The following is a 27,949-nucleotide window of genomic DNA, read 5'->3' as shown; positions in this document are numbered from 1 at the left end:
ACTATTTAGTTTGGTTTCGAGGAGTTTTTTTTTTTTTTTTTTGGTCCTTCTGAGGTATTCCATTTCCATTTTCTGTTTCATTTCCGGTGATTTGATGTTTCCAACACTCCTAAATATTTGTAGCTGTCATGGTCACGTAGTACGAACAATTCGTGTCCGTTATAGAGCGTGGTGTCATCAGCAAATAAAGGCGATATACTAGATAGAGAGAACATTTAAAAAGAAAAAAGAAAAACTGATGAAAATATGGTTATTTTTATTTTCATTATCAATTTTTCTTATATATATATATATATAGAGAGAGAGAGAGAGAGAGAGAGAAAGAGAAAGAAGGAAAGAGAGAGAGAGAAAAAAAAAGAGAGAAAGAGAGAGAGTCAGATGAAATCAACATGCTGCATATTGATTGGACCTGATCCTCTCTAACACTACTCTATTTAACTAAAACAGTAGATTATGTTACATGCTTAGTCTAGGGTATTGCATGCAACAAATTTAAAGAGAAAATAATACCAATCAACTACGAATTATTAAAAGAAATTTTTATTTTACAAGAACGAAAAAAAAACAGTTAAGTACTATATTTATAAACGGAGACTCTGTTGGAACTACACTGTGTGTCAAATAATTAACGAAATAACATTTTTTTTACCAGTTTAAGAAACTTACCGGTAGTTTCATATTAAAAGGTTCGGAAACGTTGACATTGCTGCGCTGCGAGTACTGTGAAATTTTCGTACTGCTACACGCAATGTAAACAACTTGCCATCGTAATTGCTGAATCCACAATATTTGAGGTGTGTCAGATTATTAACAAGGCAGTTTGTTTCGTTAATAAAATGGGTCGTTAAGGTGGTTTGAGTAGTTCTGAAAAGAGTACTATTACAGAACAGCTAGCAAAATGTAAAACTACCCTCGAAATATCGAAAATGATACGAAAGTACCATCAAACTGTGAAGAACTTTGTCAATGTTCCTACAAAGGTACATAAGAGAGCTGATAAAGGTAAATCTAGAGTTGTTTCACGCCGTTCTCTACTCCAAATTAAACGTGAAGTTGTTAAGAACCCTGGGCAGACAGGTCGTGTAGTTTTTGAACAAGCTAGATTCAAGAATGTCTCAAAAAGTACTCGATGTCGCCTTCTGAAAGAAGTGGCAAAGTCTGTTAAGCCTGTGGCAAAGCCGCCATTAAAGCAACATCACATACAAAACCAAATTAAATAGGCAGAGGACAACATAAGAACGGATTTTTCCAAAGTTTCGTTCATGGTTAAAGTGTGTGTCACTCTTGATGGCCCAGATGAGTGGAGCAAATGATGGATCCTAGATGGACGACATCGTCATCAGCATTTAAGGCGCCAACAAGGTGGTGGTGGGATAATGATTTGGGCTGGGATTATCAGAAATACTTTAGTTGGCCCATGAAGAGTCCCAGAAGGCGTAAAAATGACGTCAAATACTTACATAGTTTTTTCTTAAGGAGCACTTTGAACCATGGCTGAAGAAGCATTATTTTTATGCAGGATAATGCTCCCTCATATGCAGCAAACAAAAGCAAAGAGCTTTTGCAACAACTGGGGTTTTCTGGGCTACGGAAGATGGAGTGGCCTGCGAATTCACCATATTGGAACCCAACTGAGAACCTTTAGAGTATTATGAAGCGACGCCTCTATGCAAGTGGACGCCAATTTAAGAGCAAAGATGAGTTGCAGGATGCTCTCCAAGAGGTATCGCGAGGAATAACTGTTGACGAAATCACAAATTTGGCTAATTCTGTGGACAAGTCATTCATAAAAAAGGATCGCATATCCCCTACTAATAATGTAAACACAGAAAGTGTTATGTAGTTATTGTGTTCTAAGCATTTTTCTTAGTTCACTTAATGTTTGATATTATATCAGTAGACAAGTTATGAGTATATTGTTTTTGTTTTGTTTTTTTTGTTTTTGTTTTTTCTCAACCTCGTTAATAACTTGGCACACAGATGATAAACATATATTCCTATATTCTGCCATAGTTTCGCTAATACTGCTTTTAATACTTTTTTTTTTTTTGACGGAGGTAGCTGAATAGTATTGTAAACACCTTCTCAGAGTTTCATAGATCTTTATTCACTCGTTCCTTAAATATTAATAAAATATACATACACTCGTGTGGGGGTCGTCAGGCCTTTTTAGGAACTAACTTCCTCCACAAATAAATAAAAATAAAAAGAAGAAGACTTACATGCAAAACAAACGGAGGTTTATTCACCGAAACCAACCATTAACAAATAAAAATATAATTCTCTTTATAATGAGTTCAGAAGTCGTTTTTAAGTGTTCGTATAAAAAAAGGAGAAAGTCTTTTTTTGTTGAACTGTTCATATGTTAAAATATGTTAAGAGAGGCAACAGGTAATGTTCGCCTGTGAAATTATATGAAGCGCGCGGAGCGGTGAAAATGGAAGAGTGATAGTAACACGCGTGGAACGTCCGAATGAAAGTGTGTGTGTGTGTGTGTGTGTGTGTGTGTGTGTGTGTGTGTGTGTGTATATATATATATATATATATATATATATATATATATATATATATATACTATTTGGACCGGCTCCCAGCGAGCTTAAGAAGAAAAGTTTAGAAAAATGTCCTTGGAGAAATCCCATTGGACGGAAACATCACGTGGAGTGCGCTGTACTACGTCCGCTCGTTTTGAGTCGATTTAATATATAAGACCACGCCGGAATTTGCGTGGGAGTTATTTATTTTTTTTTTTTTTTTTCATGCGCCAACATAATCATAATCATACTGCGCGCCTAAATTGTATTTATTTTTATAACAATTTTTAATCCGAATCTTAACCGTCTCAACTGGCACACTCGTTAATAATTTGATAAGCAGCGTAATGTTACAAGAAACGTAAAAGGTGTAAGGGAAGTAACTCTTCTTAATTTTCAGTCAACTATTTAAACAATATTGTTAGATGAATTCGAAACAGATAAAACTATTTAAACAATATTGTTAGATGAATTCGAAAACAGATAAAACTATTTAAACAATATTGTTAGATGAATTCGAAAACAGATAAAACTATTTAAACAATATTGTTAGATGAATTCGAAACAGATAAAACTATTTAAACAATATTGTTAGATGAATTCGAAAACAGATAAAACTATTTAAACAATATTGTTAGATGAATTCGAAAACAGATAAAACTATTTAAACAATATTGTTAGATGAATTCGAAACAGATAAAACTATTTAAACAATATTGTTAGATGAATTCGAAAACAGATAAAACTATTTAAACAATATTGTTAGATGAATTCGAAACAGATAAAACTATTTAAACAATATTGTTAGATGAATTCGAAAACAGATAAAACTATTTAAACAATATTGTTAGATGAATTCGAAAACAGATAAAACTATTTAAACAATATTGTTAGATGAATTCGAAAACAGATAAAACTATTTAAACAATATTGTTAGATGAATTCGAAAACAGATAAAACTATTTAAACAATAGTGTTAGATGAATTCGAAAACAGATAAAACTATTTAAACAATATTGTTAGATGAATTCGAAAACAGATAAAACTATTTAAACAATATTGTTAGATGAATTCGAAAACAGATAAAACTATTTAAACAATATTGTTAGATGAATTCGAAAACAGATAAAACTATTTAAACAATATTGTTAGATGAATTCGAAAACAGATAAAACTATTTAAACAATATTGTTAGATGAATTCGAAAACAGATAAAACTATTTAAACAATATTGTTAGATGAATTCGAAAACAGATAAAACTATTTAAACAATATTGTTAGATGAATTCGAAAACAGATAAAACTTTGATCAATGAGAAATTAAGAAGAGAAATTTCGATTTACCCGAAACTCAAATCTTTAACTGAATGCTGGAAATTCGTTTGAGAAGTTTCTGTCGGCTGGACAAGATCCGTGAAACAGGATGGAGTTAGAAACGCAAAGTTCACCGTATAGATCCATAGTCGTTAGTAAACTGTCGATTTTGTAAGCGTGGCGTCTTTCATAGAAATTTATGGATTGTTCTGGAGAGTTTTTTTTGGGTTTTTTTCTCTTAAAGATTTTCTGGATTGTTCTTAAATTAAATTAAATAAACATTGATGTGTTTTCTTTAATTTTATTAAATATTAATAATCATTTATTTATATATTAATATGATAGTGGGTATGTGTGTGTGTGTGTGTGTGTTATTTTTTATGCCACGCTAACAGCTTTTTTCTTACATGTTTAATTGTTATGACCTTTCATTTTTGGAATAAATAATTTTACCAAGAATTCTTCATAAGCTTTGGTTTCGGGTTCGGTTTCGGTTTCGATTATAGCTGATGGCCTTCAAGTCATCTTTTTTATATATAAATTAGTTTATCAAGAAGTTATCATAAGTATTTGTTTTGGTTTCGATTATAGCTAAAGGAACTCAAGTTCTTTTTCATATGGGTGTGTGTGTGTGTGTGTGTGTGTGTGTGTGTGTGTGTGTGTGTGTGTGTGTGTGTGTGTGTGTGTGTGTGTGTGTGTGTACACTCATGAGCAAAGCAACGGGTCAAGAGTGAAAGAAGGAAGAAATCGATTTTTCAATATTTTTGCTATGAATTTTTGTTAATTTATCTGAAAATTTCTATTTTGCAGATAAGTTTTCCACTTATATGCTATAATAATAAGTGGAAAAATTAATCCTAAAAATGGTAAGACCGCATCTTGGTGAGGATATAAAAACCGAATTGCATGATTAAGGGCGTCTAAAATGACTTACAAGTAAATTTTTGATATTTTAAGAAAAGAAAAAATAAAAGCATCTCTTTCTGTAGTGAAGCGAATTGGTCAAAGGTTCGAAGTCGAATGCTTGGGGAAATTTAGATTTGGTCGCCCTAGAGCATTCACTTTGAAGGACGACCACAGGTTTAAATTAATTGTTTTGAAGAATTAGAAGAAAACTTATGTTGACTATAGCAAAGAATTAAAAACAGGGGCTGGAAATTCTCTTTCTAGATATACAATATCTAGACGAATGAAAGAAATTGGATTTTCCTCTAAAAGGTGTGCAAATAAGCCATTTTTATCTAAGAAGAACATCAATGATAGAAAGAGATTTTTCTCGTATTATGGCAAGAAAGATACAGACTGGTTCAGGAATGTTTTCTGGTTAGATGAATCAAGATTTTGTCTTGTTATTGATGCTCCCGATGCTCTCGAATGGTGCAATCGAAGAACTGGAGAAAGATTTTCACCAAGTTGCATAAAAACGATAGTTAAACACCGGAATGGAGGGATAATGGTATGGAGAATTTTTACTGCAGCAGGAGTTGGGAAACTTTTTAGATGTGAGAAGTCAATCAATACAAAAGAATACATTCGAATATTAGAAACAGGACTGTTAGCAAATATCCAGAAGCTGGGAATATCTCAGAACATTATTTTTAACATGATAATGCCCTGCACACACTGCTAAAGCCACAAAAATGGTTTTCTAATAATTCAATTAATGTGAAATTTTGGCCAGGTAAAAGTCCAGATTTAAACCCAATAGAGAGTATTTGGTCCATAATATCTCGTGCATTCGATGGAAAAAAATTTTCGAACAGTGACAAACTGTGGGAAGCTGTGCAAAGCGAATGGAATAGAATTTCCTTTTCACAGTGTTCCAATTTGGTTGAGAGCATGTCTAAAAGGATTGATGTTTTTAAAGAAATCAAAAGGGAATGCGATTCAATCCTAAGCATTTATTTATGTGTTATTAATCTCGTTTAAGTGTCCTTGTTCAATTGTTCTTTGTTCAATATAGATTTTAGTGCAATAAAATGTATAAATTTTGTTTGGCCCATTTTTTTTTCGCTCACGGGTATATATATATATATATATATATATATATATATATATATATATATATATATATATATTAATTTATTTATTTGTTTATTTTCTATTGTTTTTGTTACTTTTAAAGCTATTTTGTATCGCTATCCTAGAGTAAGTTTTATTTTGTGAACACAGTTATTTGCTATTTCTCTTCTAGAGTTTAATAGATTTTGGGGTTCTTTAAAGTACAGGATAGCAAATTTTTCATGAAAGCATAATTTACATTGGTCGTCTAAATGCCTACACGTGGTAGCTTGTCTTATTATTTTCCATTCGACTACCGGCAAATGTTCGCTTTCTTTGAGTTCCCAGTATTTATTCGCTAGTGTTGTTTTTATACGGTGTTTTTTATTGTTGAATGTACTTTTGTGGTCATAGTATCGGATTTTGAAATCTAAGGAAGTCATGCCTACGTAATATTTCTTGTTATTCGGGTTTTCTTTCGCAAATTGTTGCCTGATAAACTACGCTTTTTGTTAGACATTTATTTTGAACTGGGCAAAGTGTGCGGTGTCTACAATTGCATTTATCTTGTTTGTTATTAGTATTTTTATTTATGGTATGGTTGTTCTTGTCCGGGGTTGGTTTGTTATTATTATTATAATTATTATTATTATTATTATTGTTATTATTATTTCTGCTAGTGTTAGTTTTATTTTTGTCATGGTATCTACTTTTTTTATTGTTTATTTTGTTGTTGTTGTTTACATTGTTTTTATTTAGTATTTTGTTATTATGTGCCTTAATTATCATCTCTAAATTTTCGCAACAACTGTAGGATAACTTTAAGGTATTTTTATTGAAGATTTTGTGTAAGGGGTTGGTTGCGGGAAAGTGTTTTTCAATAAGATCTAGAAATTTCTTGCCAAGTTTTGTTTTTAACATTTGATTATATGGGGCCGTATACCAATTTATAGTTCTTTTTCTTCTATTTTTAATTTTATTATAGTTGTTGGTGTTTTGTTGCTTATATTTGATATCGATATTTTTGTATCCACTATTTTTTAGGGCTGTTTCGTAGATATTGGTTGACTTGTTAAATGCATTTTCATCGCTTGAGTTATTACTGAGTCTACTTACGATCGAGTTAGGAATGTGTTTTATAATTGATGGTGGGTGATTGGACTTAGGGTTTACGTAAATTGGAGTAGCGTTATCTTTTAATACTTAAAAGATAACGCTACTTTACTACTACTTTAGGATAGCGATACAAAATAGCTTTAAAACTAACAAAAACAATAGAAAATAAACAAATAAATAAATTAAATAAACATGAATATACATAAGCGATCACACATATATGTATGTATATATATGTATATATATATGTGCATACATGTATGTACATATATGTATATTTATATATTTAAAAAAAAGGGAAAAGGTCTGCCTTAAACCACTAACCTAGTTCTAAAACAGATCCTTTGTTCGATAAAATGCATGCCCATTGGCTGATAGGAAGGGGCGCGGTGGATACTAGAAAGCTGATTGGCTAACTAAAATCCTCAATAGAAGCGGACCATATAAAAACGAGAAGCAACCACAGAATTTGTGCATAAGCCTGACGAATCCCAGAGTGGATGAAACGCCGAATATTCAGTGTAGCTTAATCGATCGCCATATATATTTTATAAATTACTATATATATATATATATATATATATATATATATATATATATATATACATATATATACATATATATATATATATAATTTTTGGCATTTATTATAGGTTTAGGGAAAGTTATAATATTAACTGCTTCGGAGATAGAGATAACAAGATTTAGCTCCTGAAATGTATAATCTAGCTTTTTTTCAGTATACTCCATTTGATTGAATAGGAAATCTTACTCTTCTCTAGACTATTAATTAATTTAGTTAAAGATTTACTATTATTGTTTTGTGTTTTTTTTTATTTTTGAAGGAATGCATCTGGTTTGAAATTCTTATTTTTATTAAGTTTGAGGTTGCGCTAATATAAGTGAATGTTTTTAATGTATTTTCATTGTTTAATGACTTATTCAACTCAGGGTCGGTAATTGTTATGTTGGGAAACCGTGTTGATTGAAATTCTGAAGATATGCAAGGCGAAAGCTGGCTAGTATCCTGTGGGTTTATATTAGGAATAATATTATTAGAATTTCTATTTTGGTTGTTGTTGTTGTTGTTGTTGTTGTTGTTGTTGTTGATGATGATGATGTTATTAGAATCTTGGCTACCTATATTTGTGCTCAAGGTATTTTGATTAGACTCATTATTTATTCCGTATATTTCGTTGCTCCTATATGTCAGCATTTGTGTCACCGTGCAAGCGTATACCACATCTTTGTGTATGCAATCGTTATTTAGAGGGCATTCATTTTTATTTTGGCAGTTGCATTTATTCCTAAGGACTCAATTATTGGAAAGATTCTGAGATTTTTTCATTTTCATATTATTTGTTGAAATTATAGTCTGGGCTAGATTCGGCATTGTAGATTATGATATTGTTATAGAGTTTTTATTTAATATTGTGTTGTACTTATGTGGGTACCTAAACGATTTTTCTACTATTCTAAAGAATTCCTTAGGCATGTTGGTTTTTACATTTTAGCTATATGGTGGATTCAACCATATAGCCTTCTTACGTCTTATTCTTCTGTTTTTATTATATCGTTTTTGATTAGGAATTTTATTGTTAGGAATATGTTGTCTTGTGCTGTTATTAGTTGTTATTGTCATATTGTAGGTAATTACTGAATTGAAATTTTTACTAAAGTGTTTTTTTTATGTTTTATTCTATATGTTCTTTATATCCTGAGTTCATTAAAGCATTGCTGTAAAATTTCGATACTTGGTCAAAAGCTTTTTGTCAGCTGATAGATTTGAAATCCTTTTGGATATAGAAGATACTATTGAATTAATTATTGAATTGATAATAATAAATTATATATATATGAGAGAGAGAGAGAGAGAGAGAGAGAGAGAGAGAGAGAGAGAGAGAGGGCAATTAATTCCGAGCGGCTAAGTAAACGCTTTATTTATCTCTCTCTCTCTCTATATATATATATATATATATATATCTTGTGAAAACATTATGTTTACAACTTTCGGAGACAGAGAGAGAGGGGGGAGAGAGGGGCAATTAATTCCTAGCGGTTAAGTAAGCGCTTTATTTGTCTGTCTATCTATCTATCTATGTATGTTTTGGTCGGTTCGCTACTGTGGTCAAATGTAAACAAACTCTCTCTCTCTCTCTCTCTCTCTCTTTCTCTCTCTCTCTCTCTAAACACATTTAGAGAGTTGATTTCCACCTGAACATTTTCCTTTGCAATGACGACTAATGAGGATTTTCAGATATAAAATTTCCGCAAATACGCAGTTTTGCGAATATTAAACAATATAATTTTTTTTATGTTAAAAGTGGTCAACAAAATATGCTCGTGATGGACCAGGACATTTTTGTTAAATAATAAACATCTTTTGTTTATGTTAAACAATATATTTTCTTTTTTATATATGTTAAACAATATATTTTCTTTTTTATATATGTTTGAAAACATAAGTGCAATTATTTGATTGATGAATCTGGAAGAAATATTGTTTACAAAAATATTCCAGAAAGTAAGCGACCCCCTATGAAAACAAGTGTAAATAGCATCTAGGAGCGTATGGAGCAAACTAAAAAAGTATATAAAAAACTAAAAAAGTATATAAAAAACTAAAAAAGTATATAAAAAACTAAAAAAGTATATAAAAAACTAAAAAAGTATATAAAAAACTAAAAAAGTATAAAAAAGTCTAAAAAAGTATATAAAAAACTAAAAAAGTATATAAAAAACTAAAAAGTATATAAAAAACTAAAAAGTATATAAAAAGCTAAAAAAGTATATAAAAAACTAAAAAAGTATATTAAAAACTAAAAAAGTGTATAAAAAACTATATAAAAAACTAAAAAGTATATAAAAAACTAAAAAAGTATATAAAAAACTAAAACAGTATATAAAAAACTAAAAAAGTATATAAAAAACTAAAAAAGTATATAAAAAACTAAAAAAGTATATTAAAAACTAAAAAAGTATATAAAAAGCTAAAAAAGTATATAAAAAGCTAAAAAAGTATATAAAAAACTAAAAAGTATATAAAAAACTAAAAAGTATATAAAAACCTAAAAAAGTATATAAAAAAAACTAAAAAAGTATATAAAAAACTAAAAAAGTATATAAAAAACTAAAAAAAGTATATAAAAAACTAAAAAAGTATATAAAAAACTAAAAAAGTATATAAAAAAGTATATAAAAAACTAAAAAAGTATATAAAAAACTAAAAAAGTATATAAAAAACTAAAAAGTATATAAAAACCTAAAAAAGTATATAAAAAGCTAAAAAAGTATATAAAAAACTAAAAAAGTATATAAAAAACTAAAAAAGTATATAAAAAATTATGATAAAAAAAGTTACTAGCAGTTCAAAGGATCGAACGCGGAATGGTTAGTGGTAAAGGGGGGCGAATAAATACTAAACACCCGTACTGATGTGACATAATTGACTTGAGGGAGCGATTTGCTCCCCATTGGGGAGGTTGAGACCCCCCTGGAACCTGAGAAAGACCGGTAAACATTCTAAGATTGTTTAAATTAATCCCGGACAACAGCAAATATCAAAAATATTTGAATTAGAAGATATAGATATATATTTTGTTTTATTGTCAGATATATATTTTATTGTTTGAAAAGCCAAATATATATTTTGTTGTTTAAAAAATCCAATAACAGGAAACGTCAGAATAATGTATAAACGAGATTGTACTTGTTGGTCTGGAGAACACCTGCAAACTATTGTTTTCTAAATGACAGGGATTGACCCCCGAAGTCATGTGAACGGATGTCATTTTTGGTCCCAGATTTTAAAACTCTAGACTATGACTGAACTGCACACACGCAATTTAGATCTGGAAATCCACAGACATGTAGCTTAATCTGATTGGTTCAATGGACCACTGCACCCCAACCCGTCCCTGAATATAAAAACAAGCGCCCGCTTTTTTTTAGACAGATTGGAGAGAGATTTGCGCCAACCTCGAAAGGAACCAGCTCCAAAGCCTGACCATCCCATTCTCCATCCGCCTAGAGAGATTTGTGAATATAGAATGCTTAAGAACTGAACGTGTATATATATGTAAAAAGACTGTAATTTTTGTGAAATTAATTTTTAGTAGACAGAACCCAAATTGTTTATCTTCTTTCTTTCTGGCCTATGCGACTTTCGCGGTTTGCTTTCAGAGTAATCCAACACAGCAGCGTTTAGAATTCATGTGGAGAGCTCCCGACAGACTAGACATCACACTTTCCGAAGAAGATCAGAGGTCAGTTGCTTGACTCCAGCACGGGAGTCAGAGGACACTGAATCGGCCATGAGAAATTAGCGCTTTTAATAGTTTTGAATTAACAATTATAACGCGTGATTGACCCAAATAATACTGTAATATGGCTTATTTCTCTCTCTCTCTCTCTCTCTCTCTCTCTCTGAGTGCTGTTTATGATTTCGAGTGTCCGTTGATGTTAAATAAATGTCAAGACTTTCTAAGTGAAATAATTACGTGAATTATATAAATAAAACTTAATGGCGACGTGTTTTATAGCTGAGAACTGTTCGTTTAAGTAAGGAATAAGCAAATAGGGGAATCGTAGAATCTCTACTAATCAGCCAATCATCTAGGCTGGTTATCTGGAAGGGATAAATCATTATTTGTGTCGAATATAGGGGTAAGAATAGTACGAAATCATGCGTATGCAATAGCGTTCTATAGCTAGATAATGTAATGATGTAAACATAATTTTTTGTGTGTCATCTGTTGGTGTCAACCTACAGTAGTTTCGTCCGGATGGGAAAAACTGCGCCTCTTTTATTATATACAAGATAAGAATCGATAGAAGATTTACTCCATAATAATTTATACAACATCTGCCGGAATTAAAATAACATATTTAAGCGTATTTTATGACCAGACTACGCCTGATGTCCCTGTTCCAATAGACGTTTGCAGTTTTGACAAAAGAGCTACGATAATATCAGTGCATCGCGATTTACCTTGAACCTCCATAGAATACCAGCATCAATATATTACATATGACTCCGTTGTAGAATTTCCACAGGGATGGCTAGTTAACTATTAATTATAGTACGCATTTCATATTCATTATTATATTATTATTTATTTATTATAAAATTAATAATTAATTATGTATTAATTATTAACTTTTATAATGTGTATATTATATAAGTAATTATTATATTATTGATTCATTAATATAAAATAAATATTTTAATGTAAGGAATATGCTTTCTCGTGACATACGTCTATATCTGTGTGAAAATATTTAACCGATAAACTTGTAAACTACTGGTCACATAACACTGAAATAAACAGGAAGTATTAATCATACACCAAGGATGGTTTATAACGAGTAAAATCTTTCGATGGATGAATAACACGTATGCCAGCAAGTTGAAATATAAAATGTTCATATCAACATTCCGACATATTTCTATTACTTTTATGCATGCGCAAATTCATTCATAGCTTGAAGTGCTTTAAATTATAATCTTTCTAATCTATCTGTCGATAGCTCACACAGTAAGAAACGCATCTGGGGCGCTAAATGTTTTGATTTCGATTTTAGCTGATGGCACTCAAGTCATATTTTTTTAATTTTTGAAATCAGTAATAAATATAAGGTACCATAAAATTTTCAATAGAGAATTAGCTCTGTAATAATAAATATGAAGCTGCATGAAGTAAAATGTGTTTAAGTATATTTTACAAGCGGATAAAGCCGGGCGTTTAATTTAAGTGGTTATATCTCATAGGACTGGCGAATCTCTCGATGCTTCCATTCTAGGGCAATTATCTTGACATATCAAAGGCCTTTTATAGGGTATGGCATAAAGATCTACTCCACAAGATTTCCAGCTATGGTAAAGCCGGAAATATCTTCCAATTATTTAATCATTTCCCTCTGATAGTTTTATAAGAGTAGTGGTTGATGAGCAGAAATCAAAAGCTCAGATTATTGATGCTGGAGTTTGAAGTTGAAGTCCAATCTAAACAAATTCAAAGTCCACTGTGCAAGTCCAATGTAAACCAATTCAAAGTCCAATGTGCAAGGGACAGGAAAGCGGTTCGATCAGTACACACACAGACACGGTGACACGCCACCAACACGATCCAGCATACACAATTACCAACCGGCCGTTCTTTCCTCTCCCCTTGCCTTCCAAAACGACCTGAATTTATAGTTGTCGAAGACCAACTGATTTGCATATATGCACGAGATTTTGTGAGAGTTTCTGAGATCATACCATTACAAAACGCCGTCGGCGCCATCTTGGAATACTTTTCTTATCCTAGCTTCGCAGCGATGACAAAGCACATACGCACACCTAGGTCGTTTGAACGGTAAGCCCTTATTTTCACAGCTTTTGCCACACTCCCCCCTGATATCATTATCACAGAGGGGGCAGGGAGGCGGCGACCTCCTTCTTCGGGTGCTTCTATGGAGGGCAGACAGGGAGCCTCATCTTCAGTTGAACTCCCGTCCGTGGTCTGGGGATCAGTGAACCGGAGGCTGCTAATTTCAGTGCTGTCATCGTTCGATGAAGGCGGCGTATACCAGAATGATGGTTCACTGGTCGTGGAACTCGTTTCACTTTCGTAACCGAGTGGCGGCTGAGCCTGTGATGCCGATCGCATGTCCCTGACGTGTCGGGGTATCCCATCAATCCGCACGGCTTGCGGGCTGATCACCTCGGTAACATGCCCGGTTCCATAGCGCTTGGTGCATTTGCCGCTGGGGTTTTTAACCCACACGACGTCTCCCACTTTGATACTATCTCGTGTCACCTCTGGCTCGGGTAGAGGGCTGGCCTCTAACTCTTTCACCCTGACATGGTACCGGTGCAGCACCTCAGCTGGTGTGGCAGAGGGCGAGACATCGTCCTTAGGGGTGACGTTGTACCAGTATAGTGCTTCAGGCACTGTACACCTCTTCCTTGCTGCAATGGTCTTGATGGCCCGGTGGTTCCGTTCCACAATCCCGTTCCCGCTAGGCACATGGGCGCACCGAAATTGTAGTCGTACACCCCAGCCGTCTGTGAACTGCTTGAACTGCCCGCTAGCAAAAGCGATGCTGTTGTCGGTCAGTATTTCGGAAGGAGGGCCACGCTCAAGGAAGACACTTTCCAGTTCCTGGACAACGGCAGCCGCGTCCTGTCAGCGAAGTGGCCGTCATTATGCAAACCTAGACGGTCCATAGACAATCATCGTCAAAAAATCCCCGCCGTTGTGGTGGGTCACGTCCACTGCGAGCCTGTCCCAATTGTTCTTTACGCTCAGTTTTCCTTTCTTCCACCGGGCAGGCGCCGGATCGATCGACTTGCAGGTTTCACAACTCCTCACCACTGATTCTACCTCCTTCCTTGACACACAGGGGTCGACCAGTCTAGTGAAGTAGAGAGTTCGGTTTACACCGGGGTGCCCACTCTGGCAATGGACGTCAGCAATATGGTCTGGTTTGAATCGACGCCCCACCGCGGCGCAGTTCACAGGTGCCGGTTCTTCCATTTCTTTCGGCAGGTCCAGCCAACGGCGCGGCACTCTGGTCAGCCGATCCTCGCGATTCTGACAGGACTGTACTAGCGTCATATCCACGACCAGGTTGTATTCCTCGATGGTTTCCGTTAGGGTAGCAAGCCACCTCCGTATGAGCATTTCGCCTGATGCCTTCGGCGCCAATCATGCCTTTCCACTCAAGGCATCGGTCGTCCACCGGTACACACATGTGGAGTCTGTAACGATGTGCAGGACTCTGGCCTGCCACTGTAGCACCAGGTTGACCCCCTTCACTGTGGCATCGAGTTCAGCCAGATTGATGTGCCTGGCGTCATTTTCTGGCCGAAGCCAGCAGGCATCTTCCACGATAGATCCGTTGACCGCCAGAGCAACACCGAGGGCGAGCAAGCTGGCGTCCACCCAAACCGTAAACTCGCCCCCGTCGATGCACCATTCCCTTGCACCGGATTGTCCTCGGAGACTCTGGCCAAAGTCTCCTCTAGCATTTTCCACAGGGCGGGGTCGCGCAGCTCATCGTCCCACCCGGTTGACATGGAAGTCGCTCGTCGCTTTATGGCCGCCACTGCCACCTGGAGCCACCCACACACGGGGAAGTGGCCCATCAGTTTCCCACAGATGGAGAAGACGCGCCGACACGTGACGCTAGTTGGGACTTCCGGGACGTCACCACCTCTTCCCCAGCAGAGTCTGTCTGCGCTGCCGCTCACGCGCAGGCCAAGCACCTTCGTTCCATCTCGCAGTCGCTCAGGCTTCTTGCACATTAGCCCGAAGCTTTCGAAGTGTTCTTTAACCTTCTGTGCAGGCATGAGGCTCTCGTTCACATAGATGTCATCGATATTTTTTTTTTTTTTTTTTTTTTTTTTTTACACAGTGATCACCACTTATCAAGGCCCGGAAGCCACTCAGGGATAAGGGTTATTGCAAATAATATATGACGATGTCGCTTGTTGCATGACTTCGTCCTGACGGCGGATCACCTGCATGATTGCCGTCATGATGTTTGGGGCCACGTTCAGGCCGAACCCTAGCCTCGTCAAACAATAACGTGTCCCTTTAATCTTGACCGTCTGGTACGGCCACAGCGATTTTTCGACGTGTATCTGCAAGTAAGCTCTTCGCAAATCCAATATTACTGTGTCCGCCCCTTGTTGCCACCACTCTCTCAGTTTGTGTGCACAGACGTCTGCACCCGGGGTCCATCCTGGGTCCAACTCTCTTTCTGATCTACATCAATGATCTCCAAAATCACATCCTTAGATCATTCGTAGACATTTTTGCTGATGACATAACATCTATGGTAGCATATCAAAGGCCGTAAATGACCAAATTCTCTCTGATTATCTCTCCTCTGATCTTGAGCACGTGGTGCAATGGGGAAAAAAGTGGCTGGTTAATTTTAATGCATCTAAAACCAAGCTTCTATCTTTACATTATCAACACTGATCCCCGTCTGGCATTAATTGAAATGACTGGCTCCATGTTTTTACAAGCTTCTGGATCTGACCTTTACTCCTGATCTGAAATGGAACACGTATATCAAATTCGTTGCCAAGGTCGCTGGAAAAGTGGTGGGATGATTCTACCACTCCAGTAGATATCTCACTACTAATGCAATTCTCTACCTGTATAAGAGCCAAATATGTCCAAGGATGGAATACTGTTGCCACATCTGACAAGGAGCTGCTAGAAAGACCTTATCCTGCCTTGACAGAGTTCCAAATAGACTTCGTAACCTAGTGTGGGATGTCCTTTTCTTTTCTCTGCAACCTCTTTCTCACAGAAGAGACGTCGTAAACCGAGCTTTGCTTTATCGTTATTTTCATGGCAAGTCCTTGTTTGGACTCTAAGCTATGGTCCCCAATTGCCAAACTTTCACGAAGAACACTCGTCTAGCGGAACCACTCTCAATAATTTCCCCCACTGTTCCTAAACCTAAACGTAGATTCCATGAGCAAAGCTTCTTTATTAGAACTACGCGCTTGTGGAACTCTCTCCCGTTTTCCTGCTGTCAAGCTGACTACAATATGGTCGCCTTCAAGTCCAACGGTAACAAGTTCTTGATAAGCCGTCCCCTTAAATAATCCAATTTACCAAATTTCCAGTTCTAGCGATTACGACGATATTGTCCCATTGACTACCGCACATTTAATCCTCCGAGCCTTGATAAGTGTTGACTCCTTTGTAAAAAAAAAAAAAGCAACGATTGAACAGTTTGTAAGATTGAGAGTTAGTTTTGGTTGCAGCTTTTTAAGCAGTGAGATTGGAACGTTGTCAGCGCCAATTGTTTTGCTGTCAACAAAGTTCTATTATTATATATCTCTGTATAAATAGCTGTAGAAATGTGTCTTTAAATGTTTGTATATATATTTGTGTGGTAAATACAAATATCTTTATACCTTTTTAAATAACATAGGAGTATTGGTTTTTTATGTACTTTGTACATTATATATATATATATATATATATATATATATATATATATATATATATATATATATATATATATATATATATTGGTATATTTAGGCAGAATTTTTTTCATTATTAAATGCAACGGAGACAATTTGCTTTATGATTCTTTTTTTTTTTTTAATTTTTCGATTTTCCGTATAATCTTTTTTATATCGAAATCAAAGATATTAATAAAAGTTACATAATTGTTACTGTCACACGCGCTGTCGATTCGTCCACGAATCATCTTCAGGTGTTGAAGTAAAAGTGCGAAGGAGCGAAAATGAGAATTAAAAGTGAAAACTAAAATATACAGTAAACGGCGTTAGGTGATGAGTTGAAATATATAGAGTCGATGAAAAGTTGATTAAAAATATCGGTCGATTAAAACTTCGAGTAGTAAAATCCGCAAGTTAGTGGACACTTAACAAAGTCCGTCAACCAGACATTTTAGAACGTTACTGCTTTTCTCGAATGCAATATCATAGTGGATTGAGGGTTCTAATATATGACGCTTCAATGATTTTTAATTTTTTAATATTTTCATGTTGCATAATTTTTATGTTGTCAACGAGGATCTTTCTACAATTGGAGGGGGACAGTTATGTTCTTTTATCAAATGTTTATATATAGCAGTGATAGCACTAGTATCATTTAGATGCATGGTTATTCGCCGGGACAACGTTGTCGTCGTATGCCCAACGTATGTGTTATTATCGGAGTTACATTCTCCCATAGAGCATTTAAATTTGTACACTACATTGGTTTGTTCCAACGTTTTTATAGCCGGTGATGAGTTGTTTCTAACCACAAAGTTTTGTGTTCCAAATTTCTTGTAGTAGATAATAAATTTAATTTTAGAATTACCGTCAACAGGCGTCAAGTATTTTCTTATGATATTTTTAACTGTATTTTCTTCGATTCTAAAGTGAGGTGTCATTTGATTTTGATAAAATATATTAATGGCGTTTACATTGCGGTGTTCGCTAGTATTATTATTAGGGTTTTCGAGGGATTCTAGCATCCGTTTTATTTGTTCATCGACAATGTAATTATATATATATGTATTAGGCACCGCCAAAACTGGGGAGGCAGGTAAGTACTTTTTGGCGGACCGTCTTTTTAAAAATCTACCAAAAATCAGGTAATTATCCGATCAATACGAAATTTTCAGCAATTATTAAGAGAAGAATGATCTTTATAACAGTGTACTTAGTTTTCATAAACGATATTTATATATATATATATATATATATATATATATATATATATATATATATATTGCTTACAACCCCCCTTGTTTTGAGAGAGGTACAAATATGCTTAAAATAATCATCTGAAACTGAACACAACATATTGTGTTGTTGTAAGAGACAGAATTATAGATTAAAAAAAAAGAAAAAAAAATTGTTTGCATACCTTATTTTGACGTCTGAATATCAGAACTTCGATTGTGTTTAATTATCCTGCTTTTGAGTTTTGAAGTGTTAAATTAAGTGAATATGTTAAGTAAAATAATTAATTTAAGTTAAGCAAAAAAAAAAAAAATTTAATATTTATACGAAAAAAGCCATTTTAAAATCTTTGATAAATAAATTAACAATTATTTTTTAGCGAGCCGAATAATGCATGACCATTATTAAACAGGGCATGCTTTGAAGAATCGATACAAAATAAAATCGATAAATATTGGGCCCTTTGTGCTAAAAATAGCATCATTTTTTCGATCCCGTTTGAAAACGTTTGCCGCCTTTCGACTACGGTGGACCAAACGCGCTGAAATGATTTTTTTTTATTCTGCTTTAAATTGCCCCCCCCTATTTTGGGGAGCCTGGCCCCCACACACATACACATTAAAAACCAAACTTATACAAATGGTCACTCATCTGGTACTGGCCAGCCTCAGCGTTAATAATACATTGACATTTTCGTCACTGAAAAATAAGTTTTTTTTGGCCTGTTTGGTCTTCCATAGTTTGCTTTTTATCGAATGCAAACGTAAACATTGTCGATCTAGACTCTAGATCGACGTGAAGTAACTGGTTGCCTAGATGAATAAGTGGAATTATTTGAAATCCAGGTATTTATATTATAATATTTTTGCATATTCTCTTAGAAAATCATCCTAAATCTTAGTTAGACAACAAATAAATAAATTAATTATTTCAAAAACCTTTTTTTTTAATATTTATGTACATTTTTTGTGCAAGACAAAAAATGTAAATTGTTAACTTTTTGGGAAAATTTAACATTTAAAATTTAATTAAAAATAGTAGAAAAAGTTTTACATTATTCTGTTTTCTATATGATAAAATTTAAGGTTTTATCTTTCTGGAAAAAAAAGTTACTCAGAAATAATGGATTTTAATAAATGTAATTTCGTTTTAAAAAACAACAGCAACTTGATTTTTCGGCCACTTTTGGCGGTGCCTTATATATATATATATATATATATATATATATATATATATATATATATGTGTGTGTGCGCGTGTGTGTGGAGAGAATTAAAAAAAAACAGAGAGAGAGAGACAGACAGACAGAACAAATTTAAGTTGCTACAAGAATAATAATATTTAAAAAATATATATAGTAATTATATTGATTCTTGCACTAATTGGATTTCCTTACCCAATTTTGAAACTTGAGATGTTTTATATTTAAATAGATGATAAAAACATTTCTTTGCTTGCGATTATTCAAATTTCCAAGTTATACTAACAAATAATTTTTTATTTTATTGGTTTTTCTCTTTCCGATGAGAAGAGCTTATATGGAAAAAATTATTGATCATATTTTTATATGTCTTACTTCAACACTTGGTGATTTAATAAATATTTTAAATTTGCAATTTTATTCTTACACAACGTGTTGATAAGATCTGATTGGTCGGTTGTAATGACGTTATACGCAGAGGAATGACATTTTGTTTATGTCTATCACACGAGCTGATTTGTTGAAAGGCCAAACGTCCAGTTTTGGTAGAAGTGCCGAATCAAAAACGGGAGGCGATAGGATAATATTACTAAGCATGATCAGTCAGTTATTGGCTTTATATATTACGTCGGATTTAGTCTAGTTTGATACTGTGAGTTTTTCTATTATTTTTAATAAAACTGTTTTCTTAATTTTTTTAATCATAGAAAAGGTTTAACTTGGTTTTTACTGCTCGTCTCTATTGTAATTGACACTTTAATATCTGCATTGTGAGTGAACCTTTTTGAACTTATACTGCATCGCTTTGAAATCCTTTTAAACCCCTTTCGATATGGATGAATATACATTTTATGCTAGTAAATGTTTCTTTCGCGAGGATTTCCTTAGTCAAAAACTCTGATTTGGATTACTTCTTCGAATTACTTCTTCGGTGCCTTTTCAGACTCATCACAGACATTGGAATCTATGTTCTAGATTAATTTGCATGTGAATGTACTGGATATTAACTTTCGTTTCTTTTTATCCTGGGGTACACCTAATTCCTAACGAAGTATTTTCCTAGAATTTGAGTTGATTTACATTATAACTTTATTATTTTCTTTTTCTTTCTTTTTTTTTTACTTTTACTTCTTCCGAACTTAATTTGTCCGCATTTATTTATATTTTATACTTTATTTTTATCAGAACTTTATTGTAATTCGTTTTTTGAATTTTTCAAAATGTTATTTAATTTTTGAAAATAAAAATTTCTTTTTAAAGTTTTTGTAATGTTTTTATAGTTTTATTAATAAAAGAATTCTTATTATCTTATAAAATTATTTCAAAATATAATTCTCACAAAACCTCTAAAATTAAAAAAAAAAACGTATGAATTTAGTTGCTAATTAAAATATTTTTCGGCGATAACGGGAAATGGGAAATAATGATTTTAGCGTGAGGAGAATCGAAGTATACACTAATGCTATTGATTTTTATTTCCAGTTCTTATAGAATAAACGGGTCGATCTTTTATTATAAAAATGCATAACACGTCTTTATATCGTAACTTTTCTAAATTCCAAAGTAAAACTGAAACTTTTAAACGGACGATTAGAAAGTTATTTATGAGTTGAATTAAAGTTTAAATGTAAAAATCAAGTATTACGGTTCATCAGTGCTCATCAACTAAAAGAAAGGCATTCATTTTCTCGTGTGCCTCTATAATATCAACTAAACAGAATCTAACTCAATATTTAAAATAGGATAGAATAGTAAGGAAAAGACGAAGAATAAGAAACGCATAAGTGATTATAAGATTCAATACTAAAATAATAAAAAACGAAATAATCGAAACAATAAAAAATAAGAAATAGCAAAATTTGCGTTTCATTTTGATGTCAAATTTATCGCTTTTTATCACGCGTCGTTTGATAAAAACAACTTCAGGTTGACCTTCTGTAAAAAAAAAATAAATAAATAAATAAAGCGTGAGAAATTCACAGCTACACGACGACGATAAACACACATGCAACATCTTTCGATTGGGTGCATCTCAAATGAAAAGAATCGTGCCTTGAGCATTTAATTCCAATCGCTAAATCCTATCGATGGCAGTGAATAAACACGAAAATCTTAACAAAGGATATACAGGAACAAAATCAATTAATGAAAGGTATTTTTTCTAATTACATACTTAAATTTAGATTAGCAAAATCCTGTGGAAATTCAATAGTGACTTATTAACGCCTTTTTCTTACCGTAAAGAAGACATATTTTATATAAATAAAGGGAACATTTGAACGTTTTCATTTATTTATTAATGGTAACAATTTAAATCTGTTTTTATATAGTCTATTTCTTATCATAAAAATAATTGCCAGGTAAATAGTTTTTAAGTAAATAACGCAAATATCACAACAAAATTGTATATATTCGATTTTGGAACAATTCACATTAAAATTCGTGAAATCTAATATTTGGGTTACATCAAATAAATGACATTTTTTCATCTTTGAAATTGTTGTCAAAGATTTCGACAACAAGGCTAGAAATAAGGATCCCCTCCCTCGATTGTCGTACGTCAAAACAACATGATATAAATGCGAGTGTGCCTCACAGGTCGATCCTTGGCCATCTATTATTCCTCTTATTTATAAATGACCTCCCCCAGATAAAATTGTGTCTGAGAGACATTATTTGCTGAGAACACCACGCTCTATAACAAGATGTCAACGAATGAACAATAGGTGAATCTTTAAAGGAAATCCTCCAATCTGTTATGGAATGGGGACCTAAATGGGTTTATTCCAATGCTGCCAAGAATATTCTTCTCTTTAATAATTACAAAAAACCTTCTCAACCACTGATAGCTGTGACTAATGACATCTGAAAGCTCTTCATTTAAACTTATTGGCTTAACCTTCACAGGGAACATGAATTAAAACAAATATATTGAGAGCATTGCCAAGGCTGCTGTGAATAACGTCGGTTCTCTTTAGCGTGCTAGAGTTATTTTCGCCTGAGAGTATTCTGTGCCCCTATAAGGCCACCATATGCCCATGTATGGAGTATTGTGGCCACATTTGAGCTGGTGCATTTTTTACTAGTCTTTCTCTCATAGACAGGGTTAGAAAAAAAAAGAAGCACTAATCTGATAGGTGCAGCTCTGTCAACCAAACTCTAACCTTTGTCTCGTTGACGAAATGTTGCATTCCTGTGCCTATTTTACAAGTATTTTAATGAAAAATGCTTCGGCGAACTCCAAGCCTCTGTATCCCCTCGACGTAAATACCCTGACAAACCCGACAAGCAGCAAAATATATCCCACATTGTAAAAATCTCTAGATGTTGGAAAGCCTTCTCCTCTAATAGTTCCTTCCCTCAAACTACTAAACTTTGGAATTTCCTCCCAGGTTCCTACTTTCCTGAATGTACTGACATGCAGAAGTTCATATGTAATGGAAACAGACATTTTGCTGCTCAACTCCCTATACAGTCTCCGCAACATCCTTGTTTGGGATGCAAATAAAAAAAAACAAACGATTTATAAACGCTTACCCAGTGTTCCCACTAATATTCGCATAAAAGTCTCAATCGGTTAAGTTAAAAAAACGTTTCAATCGGTTAAGTTAAAAAAAATAAGAAAGAAAATAGTTCAATCGATATATAAGAAGAAGAAAGAAAAATTAAAGAAAGCATTTTTTTTTTTTATGAAAATGGCGTGAATGATTTCTTTCATTTCAGACTGCAGAGTTTTTTTCGGTTGGATTGTCTACTTCTGACCAAAATAAATTCGTCCAAATGTCAATCAATATCTATAAAATTGAAATTGTCTCTGTGTGTGTACATTTCCCTATTAAACTACTCTGTCAATTTTCAGTCTACAGAATCGAGATTTGACATAAGGGGTATTGAGATTTGGGAAAATCTTTTAAACCTGTTTTCGGCCAGAAATTTGGCTGTCAAGGGGTCAAAGTTCGACGATTTGACCTTTGAAAACTCTACCAAACTCCTCTGCCAATGTTGGGCCTAAACACTTGAAATTTTAGATGTAGCTTACTTGGACATGGATCAAACTTTATAATTTGATTTGAGTCAAAAAAAAAATAAATAAATATTAGGGAGGTCAAAATTGGGATCAAAGTTTAAAAAACAATGACTTCTGCAGTCTCTACCAAATTACTCACTTGTTTTGGTCTAAAGATTTGAAATTTTACATTTCAGACATAGGGCAAGCTTTTTAATCGGTTTTTGGCCGAAATTTTTTGCTGCCAAAGTTCAAAAGATTTTACCTTTGTGGTCTCTAGCAAACTATTCAGCGAATTTTACATAAAGAGTATTCAGACATGCAGCAAGCTTTTTAATCAGTTTTTGGGTGAAAATTCTTGTGTTAAAACTGTTACAAACTGCTTCTAATCGTCGACGCATTAATGTTTTTACTCACTTTGAAGACAGTTTTCTCTTTGACAAATTTTCACGCAAAATGGTGAATACATTGCATTCTGATATTTTAAACTCCTCTGCTATCTCACACATCTTCGATCAAAACAAGGTTGTAGATTTTATTTTTATGTTTACCGGACAACTGCCTAAGTTGGGCAAGCTGAGCGATCAGCATCATTTGCGATGAGCCAGAATAACATTTATCAAAAATAGTGTTTTTTCCATGAAAAAACTATGTTGCATGATGAACACGTTGCGTTCAGATTTTTTCCCCTTTGTTTTGTGACAGTAACTTCATTCATATGTAATTTGTAAACTTATAATCCAATCCATTTGAAGGATAGTACTTTATTAAAATTATATGGATGTTTGTTTTTATATTAGTGGTAACATGTAAATGTCAGGTCCGAAACTTATTGAGTATAGTGTTTCTTAATTTCTTAACTAAATAAATTTTGTACATTATTTTATTTTGAAATGAATTGTATCAACTTTTAATGATTTCTTCTTTGTTATTTTTAATTTGTAACATTTGACTATTTTTAGAAGTGAGTTACCATTTATCAAGGATATAAGCCACTCAATCATAAGGGTTCATTGTAAATTGAAAGATGAAGAATATTATGACAGTATTAGAACTGAATAATAGAATTAACTAGGTTTGATTATTTATGAGAACGGTTTATGAGAAATATTTAACATTGGATCTGAAGCTGGTCATATTATAGTCTCTACTGAAACAGTCTTGTGATAATGTATTCCACTGACGGAAAGCTCTTTGCAAAGAATCTCCATTTATGGAAATTTCGCTAATTTTTTTGTTGTTGCGGTAGAAAATTATTTCTTGCTGTAAACGTCTTCCTACAAGAAACCAGAGATTGGACATCAGTTGAGCACATTCCGTGAAAGTAAAGAGAGGATCGAGAGACCAGCAATGTCTTTTTTGTAAGGAACAGAATAGATCATCCACCACTAGATTTTAAAGTCGATTTTGGAATCTGTTTTCACAGAAATGAATGCTCCGAGCGGCACCTCCCCAAATATAACTGCAACACTTAAAGCGTGTCTGACCTTATATATGAAAGCATTGTGTCAGGAGTTAACTATTTGTTAACATTAGATTTGAAAATGACCATGCTGTAATCTACAAGGAAACAATCCTGTACAAATGTGCTACACAGACGGCAAGCTCATACAAGAAATATCTGTTAATGGAAATCCCGCTTGACACTAGTCACATACAGTCAGGGCGAAAAGATTTTTCTCGTTATGGTAGAAAACGAGTTCTTGCTGTAATCGTCTTCATACAAGGAATAAGTGCAGGAAGCTCAATCGAGCATATTTCATAGAAATTAAGAGAGAGACTAGCAACATCTCTTCTGTGAGACGGAGGCTGTAAGGAACAGAATAGATTTCAAAGTCAATGTTGTATTCTGTCTTAGAAAGAAATGTGGCTCTCTCCAAATATGCGACACTCCTCTAAATATGGCAGCAATACTTGCCTTAAAACGTATCTGACGTTTATATATGTAGAGGATTGCATTGCGAGTCAGGTATTTGGGGGGGGGTAGAATAATTCAACATTTTTCTAGTGACTTCAGCATCAGACTGCATACAGGCTTCTGTTTTAGACCTGGAGTGAAAGTTGCTTTTTTAGGACTGCTTCAAGGAGAGAAGTATTCATTTTGACTAGAGCAAAATATGTATCTAAATGTTGGTGGTGAAAAGTTGGAAGCGTCGGGTTTTATAGGTGTTAACAATAACAAATTAGTTTTTCTCTCACCGCATATGTTCCAAAGTGAGAGACAGAACGGAACAGATAGACAGAGACTCAACAGATCTTAATTGCCAGTGCTCTTCAATGTCTTGTCATAGACAATTGCGTTGTCTGTGTATATGTCACTACATGATTATTTCTGGAACATTGTTAATGAAAGTCAGGGAGAGAGTTGGGCCGTGGTCGTTGTAAAGTAAGGAGGCTTGTGTGATCGAATGTGAGGTCATACATATTGGTGCAAGTGAGACATGCCGAACAGTCAAGCTATCAATAATGAATGAAAGTATATTTTTAGTATCAGAAACTCTTGAATTGTATTAAAAAACTAAAATAACATGTCTTATAAGAGATATTTTTAACAGTTAAAATGAGTTTTCTTTCATTATAATATAAACAGTTACAAATCCTTTATGTTGTTTTTGAAGAGGAACGTTGTTCTTAAAAACGAAACATATTCTCTGCGCAGGTGCAAATAAAAATGAAAATGCAAATTAAAATGCAAATGAAAATACAAATGAAAATGCAAATGAAAATACAAATGAAAATGCAAATGAAAATACAAATGAAAATACAAATGAAAATACAAATGAAAATGCAAATTAAAATGCAAATGAAAATGCAAATGAAAATGCAAATGAAAATGCAAATGAAAATACAAATGAAAATGCAAATGAAAATGCAAATGAGAATACAAATGAAAATACAAATTAAATGCAAATGAAAATACAAATGAAAATACAACTGAAAATGTAAATGAGAATACAAATGAGAATAAAATGAGAATAAAATGAAAATGCAAATGAAAATGCAAATGAAAATTCAAATTAAATGCAAATGAAAATACAAATGAAAATACAAATGAAAATACAAATGAAAATACAAATGAAAATACAAATGAAAATTCAAATTAAAATTCAAATTAAATGCAAATGAAAATACAAATGAAAATACAAATTAAATGCAAATGAAAATACAAATGAAAATACAAATAAAAATGCAAATGAAAATACAAATGAAAATGCAAATGAAAATACAAATTAAATGCAAATGAAAATGCAAATGAAAATACAAATGAAAATACAAAATAAATGCAAATAAAAATGCAAATGAAAATGCAAATGAAAATGAAAATGAAAATAAAAATGAAAATACAAATGAAAATAAAAATGAAAATGCTAATGAAAATACAAATGAAAATACAAATGAAAATACAAATTAAATGCAAATAAAAATGCAAATGAAAATGCAAATGAAAATACAAATGAAAATGAAAATAAAAATGAAAATACAAATTAAATGCAAATGAAAATGCAAATGAAAATGCAAATGAAAATACAAATGAAAATACAAATGAAAATACAAATGAAAATGCAAATGAAAATGCAAATGCAAATGAAAATGCAAATGAAACTGCAAATGAAAATACAAATGAAAATACAAATGAAAATACAAATTAAATGCAAATAAAAATGCAAATGAAAATACAAATGAAATGCAAATGAAAATACAAATGAAAATAAAAATTAAATGCAAATAAAAATGCAAATGAAAATACAAATGAAAATACAAATGAAAATACAAATGAAAATACAAATGAAAATGCAAATGAAAATACAAATGAAAATAAAAATGAAAATAAAAATGAAAATACAAATGAAAATAAAAATAAAAATGCAAATGAAAATGCAAATGAAACTGCAAATGCAAATGAAACTGCAAATGAAAATACAAATGAAAATAAAAATGAAAATAAAAATGAAAATACAAATGAAAATACAAATAAAAATAAAAATACAAATACACATGAAAATACAAATGAAAATACAAATGAAAATACAAATGAAAATACAAATAAAAATGCAAATGAAAATACAAATGAAAATACAAATGAAAATACAAATGAAAATGCAAATGAAAATGCAAATGAAAATACAAATTAAATGCAAATAAAAATGCAAATGAAAATACAAATGAAATGCAAATGAAAATACAAATGAAAATACAAATTAAATGCAAATAAAAATGCAAATGAAAATACAAATGAAAATACAAATGAAAATAAAAATGAAAATGCAAATGAAAATACAAATGAAAATAAAAATGAAAATACAAATGAAAATAAAAATAAAAATGCAAATGAAAATGCAAATGAAAATGCAAATGAAACTGCAAATGAAAATACAAATGAAAATACAAATTAAATGCAAATAAAAATGCAAATGAAAATACAAATGAAAATGCAAATGAAAATAAAAATGAAAATACAAATGAAAATGCAAATGAAAATACAAATGAAAATACAAATGAAAATACAAATGAAAATAAAAATGAAAATAAAAATGAAAATACAAATGAAAATACAAATG

At 32.6% G+C, this 27,949-nt stretch overlaps 2 protein-coding genes across 3 annotated transcripts in view; one reads left to right on the top strand and one right to left on the bottom strand.

Annotated features, from left to right (window-relative positions):
- LOC145256923 (hypoxia-inducible factor 1-alpha-like) overlaps positions 1-27,949 on the top strand; it is a 162,101-nt gene that overhangs the window by 44,482 nt on the left and 89,670 nt on the right. The window contains exon 1 of one of the 2 annotated variants that reach the window (XM_080115616.1): positions 21,359-21,536. The exons of the other annotated variant lie outside the window; for it this stretch is intronic. Within the exon in view, the coding sequence (XP_079971742.1) occupies positions 21,472-21,536 (65 nt within the window). The 5' untranslated portion in view covers positions 21,359-21,471. Of the gene's footprint in view, positions 1-21,358; positions 21,537-27,949 lie in introns of those variants that run through there. 2 annotated transcript variants of the gene reach the window in all.
- Positions 78-14,635, bottom strand: LOC145261826 (uncharacterized). Its single transcript, XM_080119789.1, has 3 exons — positions 14,255-14,635; positions 13,539-14,134; positions 78-198 (listed from the first exon to the last, which is right to left on the bottom strand). The coding sequence occupies exons 1-3, from the start codon at positions 14,633-14,635 to the stop codon at positions 78-80; spliced, it is 1,098 nt and encodes a 365-aa protein (XP_079975915.1).

This window comes from Euprymna scolopes, chromosome 3, assembly GCF_053919585.1.
Source record: "Euprymna scolopes isolate OS-2025 chromosome 3, ASM5391958v1, whole genome shotgun sequence".
Taxonomy (NCBI): domain Eukaryota; kingdom Metazoa; phylum Mollusca; class Cephalopoda; order Sepiida; family Sepiolidae; genus Euprymna; species Euprymna scolopes.
The sequence above is the reverse complement of the archived record's forward strand: the minus strand, read 5'-3'. Positions and strand labels throughout refer to the sequence as shown.

What these genes read in the sequence shown, in the direction of transcription:
- LOC145261826 (XM_080119789.1), bottom strand. Translation starts at nt 14,635, where the DNA reads ATGCTCATACGGAGGTGGCTTGCTACCCTAACGGAAACCATCGAGGAA. An exon ending in GGAAGAAAGGAAAACTGAGC is followed by an intron (nt 14,135 to 14,254) that starts GTAAAGAACAAT and finishes CTTCGCTGACAG; the next exon opens with GACGCGGCTGCCGTTGTCCA. An exon ending in ACCAGTGAACCATCATTCTG is followed by an intron (nt 199 to 13,538) that starts GTATACGCCGCC and finishes CTCTCTATCTAG; the next exon opens with TATATCGCCTTTATTTGCTG.